The sequence below is a fragment of the Temnothorax longispinosus genome, chromosome 10 (assembly GCF_030848805.1).
Source record: "Temnothorax longispinosus isolate EJ_2023e chromosome 10, Tlon_JGU_v1, whole genome shotgun sequence".
Taxonomy (NCBI): Eukaryota; Metazoa; Arthropoda; class Insecta; order Hymenoptera; family Formicidae; genus Temnothorax; species Temnothorax longispinosus.
Window position 1 is genome coordinate 8,443,834 of NC_092367.1, and position 11,078 is coordinate 8,454,911.

Here is an 11,078-nt window from a genome sequence, read left to right on the forward strand (position 1 = left end):
GGAGTACCGGAGGACACATTCGCTGTTTGAACGTGAACTCGTCAACACACACATTTTTTTAGAGCACGAGGAGTCGACTCCCTTCAAGCTCGTGCCTTGCTTGCGTGTTTCTCTGCTGCACCGCTCGCCTGCCTATCTCGTGCCTTACCTGCTTTCCTTGCACTGCTCGCCGGTCTCTTGTGCCTTGCCTGATTGCTTGCCTGCTCGCCTTCTCGCTTACAACGGAGGACTTGCCAGAAGGAAGGACGAAGGAGAGAGAGATAGAGAGAGACGAGAGAACACCACCCAAGAGGGCAACGGGCAACGAACGGTGAGTCGCTTGCTTTCGCTTAGTATTTCGTTTACTTCGTGTGGGAACTATTCCTCTGGTCCTTCGAACACCAGCGTTTTAGACCAATTCGCGAATCTGGGGACGGACTTACACCCCCCCCCCCCCCCGAGCATTGGTCCTTCAAGCTGGATCTCTTTCTCGCGTAGAAAACTCCGCCGACCTTTCGCGCGATTCGCTTAAACATCGCCTAATTATTGTAACTTGTCTCGTCGTCTCGATTAATCGGCAATATTGCAATTTCGCTTGCGCGCGTGCCATTATTCGACCACTTTCGCCATCGTATCGAGTGATCGGCGCGTGCACGCTTATCCCGCGTGATCGCTCTCGTCCTTCGTCGCACTCGGCCCGTCGTGACGAGGAGATCCGCGTAATTGTCTTTTTCATTTTCGCTTGCGCGGGTGCCATTATCTCGATCCATAGATCCATCTCGTTAATCGCTGCAAATTTGTTGCAGATATATTGTATCGAATAATCGGCGCATGCACGTGCACCCGTGATATCTCTCGTCCTTCGTCGCACTCGGCACGTCGCGACGAAGATATCCGCGTAATTGTCGTTTTGCTTGCGCGCACGCCATCATCTCGAGCCCCCTTGCTAATCGCTGCATAATCGTTGCAGCACTTATTAATTCGGAATAAGCGGCGCGTGCACGCTTCGCCCCGCGTGATCTCTCTCGTCCGTTCGTCGCATCGGCACGTCGAGACAGCTAGAGACATCCGCTGATAATCGTAGATTCGTTGGCGCGCGCGCCATTATTCTAAAATTCTGCATAATCGTTGCAGACTTTGTCGTGAAAATTAACATTGCTAAAGACGATCGAATATTCGAGTATGTTCCATCGCCATCGATTGTTTGTTCGAACTCAAGTCGTCCGCCCCCCCCCCTCGACCTTGGCGAGCGGCGGGGTGTTTTCGCCCCTTTTGGTTGTTTTGCCTCGGAATTTCGAGTTGAGGCAAGTGAAATTATCGTTAGTTTGCGTATATTTGTGCACGTGTACAACCACGTTCCTTATTACTGGCTGCCATCACCTGACTGCTCTCGACCTTCCTAACCGAGGCTATCGTGTTGTCATTTGGCTCGCATACGTACCCGCGTGTCTAAATATTACTTTCGCCTGTTCCGATCTTTCAACATGTCGAAAGGATGCAAATCGCGACGCAAACTGTGTGTTCGACGCATGCGAGAGATACATCAATATTCGATGCTCGCGGTAGACAACGTGGCTATATATGAGGCCAACCTTTATCGTTCGTTATCCAAAAGTAGCCCAATTAGTTTCGGATTTCGAGAAGGCTCACCTCCAAGTAATACAGGATGCTACTGATAAAGAATTCGCCATCAAAGACGCGATACGTGACGAGTTTGACAAAATGCGTTTTGCCGTGATAGGGCGGTATGAAAGCTTCTGTCCCGCGCGGGGGACCGATGCGTCTTCGCGGGGTGCGCCGTTCGTGCATTACTCCGCGATCAAATTACCGAAGATTTCCCTCCCACAGTTCTCGGGTGATCTTGCCCTATGGCCGTCCTTCATCGCTTTATTCGACACAGCGATTCACGCGAATCTTAGCGTCTCCGCCATCGAGAAGTTTCAATATTTGTTGGCCTCGTTATCGGGCAAGGCTCTTGGGGTCCTTAAAAATCTGCCTTTGACCGCGGAAAATTACGTGATCGCGTACGATGCGCTTTGAGAGCGCTATCAGAACGAACGTAAGTTGGCCACGCAGTACTGGCGGTCGTTCGTACACGCCAAGCTGTTGGTTGCGGATTCCGCCGAATCCCTCCGAGCGTTATTGGACGTATTCACCGAAAACACGCGTGACCTCCCTGGTCCAAAACATGTCCTAGATGTCCTTCGATGTCCTTAGAACATAGGGACAGATGTCTTATGGATACGTGGGTCAGGAGGACACATGGCCTATGGTGTCAAGGGTATAAAGGACATGTATCTTTACTGATGAAGGCCAGAAAGGGCAAGTGTCCTTAGATAGCTGACTGCTGTTCTATCTAAGGACATCTGTCCTTATTAGCTTTCCTAGGAAGGGCACATGTCCTAGATGATATCCTGTTTCAGAATACTTGCCCTTTCTGACCTTCATGAGCAAAGATATATGTCCTTTATATTTTTGACACACCATAGGACATGCCCTTCTGACCTACGTATTCATAGATCCATCTGTCCCTATGTTCTAAGGACATGGAAAGATATATGTTTTGAATCATTATTAGCAACGATATCGGAGATATTAAAGTCTATAAAAAATTTCATGTCGACTATCATTGAAGTTTGTTATCGTTAAAACCACTAATAAATGAATTTATATGGCGCAAAGAAAGAGAGGCATATATGCAGAAACTTTGTTGTTTTTCATAAGATATATATGTACGACAACAATGTCGTTATCGGTTTTATTTAATCATCTACAAAACATAATTTGTACATAATTTACGAACAATAGAAATTATTATAATTATGCGAATAAAATATATTTAATATATAAAATAGTTGGTTGTTTATATATAATAACACTGTTTATAATAACCCGCCCTCAGTCTGTCTCAAACACATTTGGGAATTCTGTCACGTAATCTGCCTCTTCTGTGTTAATAAATATGGCTTTTTTGTAAACCGTATTGACGTTTTCTAAACTATGACGTCCATAAACTATTGGTGAACAAGTTTTAATATGTGGACTTTTAGCTCCACAAATATGTCTTACGAGAAATTCATTATTTTCTATATTTATGAAATGTATAAGAACAAATACCTGTTCTCCTATAAGTATTATTCTTTTAATTATCCCATAAGCACCGCTTGTCAGTATGACTGTTGTATCGTCAGACTTCACTCCTTTCCTACGGTAACAACTTGCATGGAACTTTGTCCCATCTTTTATCATGCGCTCATAAGTCAGATTTGTCACTTCAATTCCAGCTTCAAAGAATGCATTATTTTCTTCCTCTGTTAATATAATTGATATGGGTTTATTTAAAAGTGTCACACCATTCACTTTTGATGCAATTGTTACAATTCTGTATGTAAGCAAATATGAACAAAATGAAATAACACTTTCGCGAGCACCATATACATGTATAGATCTTGGTATATTTTTAAATCTAGAATACTTGTGTGAAATTTGACTCATTACTCCTCTTGTTCCTTTTACCAAACGTGCTAGAGAACCATTAAATGATTCAAAGCAAAAGAGAGAATTAGTCCACAAAGGTCCCATTAATTTCACACATTTACCAATGTGAAGAAGGAGGTGAATATTATAATGCATATTCTTCTTTCCATATAAAACTTGAAACTCTGTGACATACTGACTACACATCCATGTTGCCTCATCTAATTCTTCAGGCTCAATACTATCCTTTAGAAAGGTAAAAAGAACGCTTACTAATATGCAATGATGTTTTAAATACAAAGGTGGGAGAATACCCTTTAAAACTGGCAAACTGCAAAATAACAGCCATGTTCGCCATTCATTACCTTTCCAATGACATCTGTCTTCAATATTTAAGTCCCGTCTCCTCAATTTAGCAGGCAACTTTAATTTTGACAGATTATTATTTACAAGTTGTCTTTTTGCTTTTGACAAATAGTAAGGTGCACCTTTCGATGTGGAATCAAACCATAAGTTTGCAACTGACTTTACAACACCTAAGCAAACAGCATGTAACCAATCAATCCCAAAACCAAATACTATGTCAAAATATGTCAAAAGAAATAAGCTACTCAGTCCCTTAACTCCTTTGATGTCAATTTTAGGGTTATCTTCCTTTAAATTTTCAGCTCTTTTCATGTCAGAACGCATTTCTTCATTTGAACGGTCTTTTACATGAAACAATTTATGCTGACCATTTTTATCTTTTTGGTCAACCGTGTACTCAAAGCTAAGGTCATTCATGAGCGTCAAATCATTATTAGTCATAACATACTTTGCATGATTATTTCCTTCATCTAAAACGCACCCTGGATGGTAACAATATCCACAACCCCAATAGCCATTAAATTGTTTGATGCACTGAATCAAAGGCTTAGCAACAGAATCTACAATACAATTAAAAACAATTAATTTGCTGTGAATTTTTTCTCCATTTGGTGCTTTCCAATGAAAACCTGATTTGTATAATTGATTTAGTTCTTTCAAAAATGGACTAAGAAATGCCAGCATGTTCGGGTCTTTTTTTCCAAACCATAATCCCCCAAGAATAAAATTATTTTGATTAAACCTATATTGAGGTGGTAGCTCATTTAAACGCATTATTATTGGCCAGTTTGTGTTCTTTGTACTGTTATAAATAGAAATACCGTCTGTCGAAATACAACAACTTAGATTGAATGGACTAGAAAGAAAGTTGTCATTTTTGCAAAGTTCCTTGTATTTTTCACTGTCATAAATATCTGTAATTTTTTCCCCAGACTCCCTATTTCAGCGATAGTTTAATAATTCTATGATATCTGGTGTTGTTTCTAGCAGGTCCACAATTTGTGAACGAAGTGAAAGAGTTATAAAAAAAGATCCATTATTTAAGTTAAAAACAGTGCACATCTTCGAACATACTGGACAAGGGCAAACCCTAATCTCATTTCCTAGCTGCTTTATGTCACCAATATACGCCTCACAATCAGAGCAATAAAGGTGCACTCTGTATGGAAGGTTACTTCCAAAAGTTTTCTTGAACCAATATTCACTAGTAGGAATCACATCTTCTTCAAAGAGACAGTTTATAAGCTTACATAAATCTTGCATTGCTACAGTTGAAAGGCTATGTCGAAGTGAGAAAGTAAGAATCATGAGCATACATTCAAATTTTGTTGTTGCAAAACCATCTTTAAATTTCCTTTGAAGGTCTGGATTCTGTTGTAAATTGGAACCATTATACTCCTCATCCGAATTGCTGTCATCCACACTTGACTCAGCAGATGAATTGCTGTCATCCACACTTGACTCAGCAGATGAAATAGGATAGCTTGAAGATTCCTTACAAACATAAACACAAGAGATAAAAATGTGTTATATATAACAAAGGAATTTCAAATAGTACAAAAGATTGACGTTTAACATAGCATAATATTACGGTAATATTACAATGAGATTGAAATATTACAAAAATATTTTTGAGATATTGCATTGTAATATTACTATTATATTAATTAATAATAACAGTAATATTACTGATATGGAATAACGCTAATTATATTTAAATGTAATAATTCAACAATATTTGTATTATGTACTATTACAGCTATTTTGCTGCAATATTACATTGCTGTGTGGGATGTACACACTTTATCAGTTAAGATTACATCACTAAACCTTGATTTTCCACTTACTTGAAGATCATTGTCAGAATCAGATACATCTTTGTTCATTTCATTTGTTAAAAATACTTCTTGAGGTTGCTCATGCACAGAAGAAATATGTCCATCTTCCATTCCATCTGATTCGTCCCCATCATGCTCTCTTTCATCGTGCTGGTTACAATTCTGAAAATAATCAATTATCTTAAGTAATAGTGAAGTTATAATTTAAGAAAATAATCTTCTTTTCAGAAAATATACAATAATTAAAAAAAATGTATATTTTTACAAATAACTTTTTTGTTAAGATTTTTATTTTAACAAAAAATAATGGTTAAAAATTTTCTTGTTAAAACATTGATTTTAACTAACCTGTTCACAACCAGCACTTAATATGTACTGGCGATCTTCTTGTGGTTGAATATTATTTGCAACTTCTTGAAAATTCTGTCTGTTCTGTTCTTGTTGCTCCAATCTGAGTCTTGTAGATCTCGGAAGTACGGGATTTAATGAGGTTAAATATCCTCTATATCGTTTTTTTGGCAGAGAATGATCGTTCTCCATCTCAAAGAACAAATCTTGATTGCGATATTTATGATCCTAAATTTTTTTATGAAAATGAATCACGACCGTAGAAAGTGTCAAATTAAGGCTGTGTTCGTCTTGACTTTTAGGCTGCGTTCGTCTTAATTATCGACGAGTGTCGACAGACGAGCGCGCCACACATACGTATGTATACGCTTTTTTACATGCGCAGGGAGCGTGCGCAGAGGCTCGAAATTGGGCTGCGGTCGGAAACGTCACCCGAGTGTGCCCGAGTGCACACGAGTATACTCCCTTCTCTTTCTATCTCAGCGAGTTAGAAGGAGAAGGGAGTATACCCGTGTGTACCCGTTGGTATCGCTGTGTCGAGGAGCCTTAAATCAACCGCGCGATGAAACAAGCGAGAAGAGAGTTCGATAATCAATTGCCTACATAGGATTGCGGTACTAATAACGAAACTATCATCGTGTGCCACTCTTGGACAACGCTGCATTAAATCAAGTAAACATATCGTCTTTACTTTTGTGACAAACCAAGATGTGTGTCTCAAATTAAGAACTTCAAACAGATCGAGATGTGAACATTTTTTGTGCCATAGGGCCGGTCTCACAGTCTCCGATTAACGTGATTCTCTGATTAAACTCACTCTTCGTCTCTTTCTAGGGGGATAGTTAGAAAGAGATGCAGAGTGAGTTTAATCGGAGAATCACGTTAATCGGAGACTGTGAGACCGGCCCTTAGCGTTATATAATTAACTGCATGGTCGATATGTCTTTTGATAAATAAAGATTAACTTCGATTCACGCACGATTTACACACATCAAAATACAATATACAATCAATGTATATGTGCTCATTATAAAATATAGATTTATATTAATATTTATTTTCATATATTTACACATTTATACAGTACCACAGTATTCTGTAGATTCCTTAAAATAAATTTTAAGACAAAAGTCTTATTATAAAAATTTTGAGGTTACAATAATTTTTAAATAGGAAACGACTATGTTATTCGTAAAATATGATCGCTTCTCATTAAAAAACATTTTTAACCTTGACATTTTAATATTAGGATTTTTGTTTTAAAATGTTCTAAGAAATCTGATATTACAGAAATATACGGTGATTTTTTGGACTTCTATAAAATATATACTTGTATATTTTATATATATTTACATATTTATATCTCGTTTCTAGCATAACGTGTCAAGATAACGTGTTGGCAACAAAGTGAGTTGTGTTTGAAACAGCCACTAATCTGATATCGCATTGTCATACTTATTATTTTTTTGTACTATTTGTGGATTAAGTTGACAATGTGGTGCTGGGTTAAGTTTGTGACTGACAAGTCAGAAATGATGAGACCTTTGAAATTTTTTGAAAATTTTGAAACTATTAAATTGGAAAAAATAAAGAGTACCAGGTGTTCTGGTCCAAAGAGGACGCCGATACTCCAGAAAAGCAACTCAAGAAAGAAGGGAAAATTTTACACGTAGATAATATTAAAAAAAGGAATAGTAAAAAACCCATTCCAGGGTATTATCGGGCAGTACTGCTACAATTTGCTGGTAAGTTTCCTTATATATCATTATTCGTGCAAGCTAATTTTAACTTTTCTTTTGTAACTTACCGGTTTACTTTATGCTCATCAGAAACTGTCGAAGAATTAGAAAATCCCTAATTGAAAAGAGGGTGTCTTTTCCATTAAAACCAAAGTTAGATAGCTACGCACAAGTCGAGAAAGTAAGTTATGCCATATCCAACTGATTTTTTTTGCTTTTCAAGATTTTTTAAAATACAGTATGTGAAAGTAAAATATAATATAAGAGCACAATAATAAACAGCATAACATATTGCCGAATGTTATTTCTTCGAATTTTTTACTTACAGATATAGTTTATTTATAGGCATTAAAGTATGGGTGTTTCTTGGTAGTGCAAACATACAAAATCTCTTGCATTGAACTTTAGCAAAGTTAATGATTAATATTTTTCGCAATAAATTTCATTATTTAAATGAGATGCTTATATAAGTATCAAAATTACATCAATTTATATTGGTTAAAAAAAAAAAAAGCGTCTTGACGATAATCGAACCAAATCGTGGTCGTATTGTCGTCTTGGCGATTATAATGGCCAGTAGACTCGATTATTAATATTTCCATTGTTGTTTATTATTTGACTGGCAAAGTAAAAGTGATTTATTCTGTTTTAATGATTAACTTTCATGATTTGTATTATAGAATATAACTTCAAAGGAAAAGATGATGAGTAATTCTAGAAAGAGAAATATTTCTGTGTTGATTGGAGATAGCCAAGAACTGAGCTCTTTCAATGGTGATAAGGATGCATCTTCGAGTACAAAAAAATCGCAGAAAAAAGAAACACAAGATATAAACTTCAATATGAAAATCAAGAGAAAAAAATGAAAGCTTTGAATCAGGAAGTGGACGAACTTAAAATCAAACTTCAAAAGGAAACTGATAGTAAAGAGAACGCTTTAGAAAAACTCAAAAATTGGAAAACAGTCATGAAGTTTTAGAAGAAGAAGTACAAACTTTGAGATCCTTGAATTATGAGTTGCAAAGAAAATTAGTTACCACCACCAATCCAAATAAAACAGTAATGCCTACACTTATTGAAAATCAAACTCCTACTCCTGTTTTATCACCTATCAAGGAAGATCCATATTTGAATATTGAACAGGCAGTGATGAATAGTAATGAAAAAACAGCACAATCATTTATTTTATGTGAAGAAGTATTATTTCTTTTTAATTTTTGTGTAAGCAATATTAATGTATTTAATTTGATAACAAATTAAGAGTACATATTTTTTCTTATTTATTAGGTTCTTGAAACATCTCCAGAGCAAAACTCATCAACAATCTCAATCCATACTAGTGTTCAGAAAACCCAACCACTGGCATCAATGGTATGACTTCTTAAAGTATTTTATTAAGTAATTGAACAATTTGTATTGCATAATTTGAGTTAAGAAAAATATTAATAGCTTGGTTTATAATTTTATTATTTTTAGAGTTCTGTCAATATAGAAGAGAGCGCTATAAATATTAGTCATGAAACACCTGTGATCATTGTTCCTCCGGCTTCGACTTTTCAAGAAACACCAGAAACACCATCATATCCAAATGTAAGTGGTTCTATACCGCGTTCACGGAGAGAACGACCACGCGCAGCTTTTGGTAGAGTAACTTGAGCCCGGTTACTCAATATGTATTTTTGTTCTGCTTTTACATTTTTTCTTTTATTTTAAGGACTGTATGTTGACAAAAAAACAGTACGAGATCGCAAAGAAGACAGCTAAGTTTGGTGAACTAGGGGATTCTCAATTTACAAAGAACTTGGCTGATGTTCTTTGGGAGCGTGAAAAACTGGCTCTTCGATCAGTAACTGGAGCACGTTCACGCAAGAAGGGAGAAGATGGAGCAGAAAACGAAGAGGAGCCAAGACCAGCTTGTACACCAGAGAAAAGAGCCTGCATAAAACGTTAGTTACTACAATGTTTCTCATCATATATCATAATTAACCAAATTTCCATGAGTCTTGTAAAAAATAATATAGTTTTATACTCTTAATTATATTGATTTATTGCTTTAAAACTGGTTCTAAATTTTTTGTGTCGGTTCAGCATATGCCATATAACATACATATTTTAAGATTTTTTTTATTTTAGATGTATAACGTCATTTTTTCTCTTTCAGAGCTTTTCAGTTTTCGTATGAATGAAGAGGAAGTGGAACTGAAGAGCACTCTATTGAAGGAGAATCGTCTCGCTCGAGCTTCAAAGATAACAAATATCTTAAAGCTAAAATCGGAACTGTGAGGTCACAGTTAGGCCTTAAATAAAAAACATTATATTAACTACCTTTATTTTTTTTTCACACACACACACACAATTACAATTAGCAGTGATACTTGACACATACAGCAATCATAATGGCCAATATAATCATCAGCATCCTTACATCTCAGCAATGGTCAACAATAGATCTCTGCATTACGATCACGATCGCGACGGCACTCATACGCAACTCGCAGGTTGTGAAGCAAAGTTGAGAAACTTAGAACATGATACACATTTAGCTATAAGATACGAAAGAGAGCTAACTGTTTTTCCACGGATACGCCACAAAGCAGCATGGAAGCAATGCTTTCAAGTGAATCAAGTTAAGCTTCCACAGGATATTACATTGGAATTTCTGCTACCACGGTGATCTGTCTGACAATCATGAATATATTATCATTCGTTTGTTTGAATTAGACTTACCCAGATGATCCTAAGGATCAAGAAGACAGATCACAAATTGTGCCATCAGTAGCTCTATGACGCACCACAAGAAACGTATAGAAGATCCGAAGCAATCTAGTATGAGTGGAATAATAAAACTTTTCCTACTGATAGTTGGTGCGCTCTTTTTAATAGCTTGTGTTATCATGGCCATTATATTTTACCAAAAGCATCAGGAAAATAGTAGAAAACGATTTTTACTAACAATAAGTCAGATTTTAGGTAGTGTATGTGTGTGTCTTGAGCGTCGCAGCTTACCGATTTCTCTTCTATCGAGATTTTTTGTATACAAAGCGTAAATTACGAATGCTCATAAAAACTGTCTTTATTTGGTTTCTATTAAAAAATTAGTATAATTTTTTTTTTTTTCTATAAGAATAAAAGTCTTCAAGGTAAAGGAAAGACGTGTATGTGTGTGTGTGTGTGTGTGGTGTGTATGTATGTGAATAGAAGTATTCTAATTCCAATATTTGCAGAATGTTGCCCCATTGGATTAATTGGTCGATGTCATTGATTGAGCTCAATATACATTTATTTGATGTTATTATAGTCATACATATCTTCATGTCCTTAGGTCGTATAT

The 11,078-nt window shown here is 36.6% G+C and overlaps 2 protein-coding genes and 1 pseudogene across 2 annotated transcripts; 2 read left to right on the forward strand and 1 right to left on the reverse strand.

The window, feature by feature from the left end:
- Positions 1–2,731: 2,731 nt before the first annotated feature.
- Positions 2,732–6,716, reverse strand: LOC139820433 (uncharacterized). Its single transcript, XM_071790703.1, has 3 exons — positions 6,009–6,716; positions 5,670–5,822; positions 2,732–5,316 (listed from the first exon to the last, which is right to left on the reverse strand). Exons 1-3 carry the CDS (start codon positions 6,198–6,200, stop codon positions 4,765–4,767), a joined length of 897 nt encoding a protein of 298 aa, XP_071646804.1. The 5' UTR covers positions 6,201–6,716; the 3' UTR covers positions 2,732–4,764.
- Positions 6,717–8,734: 2,018 nt separating this feature from the next.
- On the forward strand, positions 8,735–10,030 carry LOC139820297 (uncharacterized). The gene is made up of 5 exons (XM_071790456.1): positions 8,735–8,944; positions 9,035–9,118; positions 9,224–9,337; positions 9,462–9,693; positions 9,909–10,030. The coding sequence occupies exons 1-5, from the start codon at positions 8,810–8,812 to the stop codon at positions 10,028–10,030; spliced, it is 687 nt and encodes a 228-aa protein (XP_071646557.1). The 5' UTR covers positions 8,735–8,809.
- A 34-nt stretch (positions 10,031–10,064) lies between these two features.
- LOC139820298 (vesicular integral-membrane protein VIP36 pseudogene) lies at positions 10,065–10,992 on the forward strand (annotated as a pseudogene).
- The last annotated feature ends 86 nt before the right edge of the window (positions 10,993–11,078 follow it).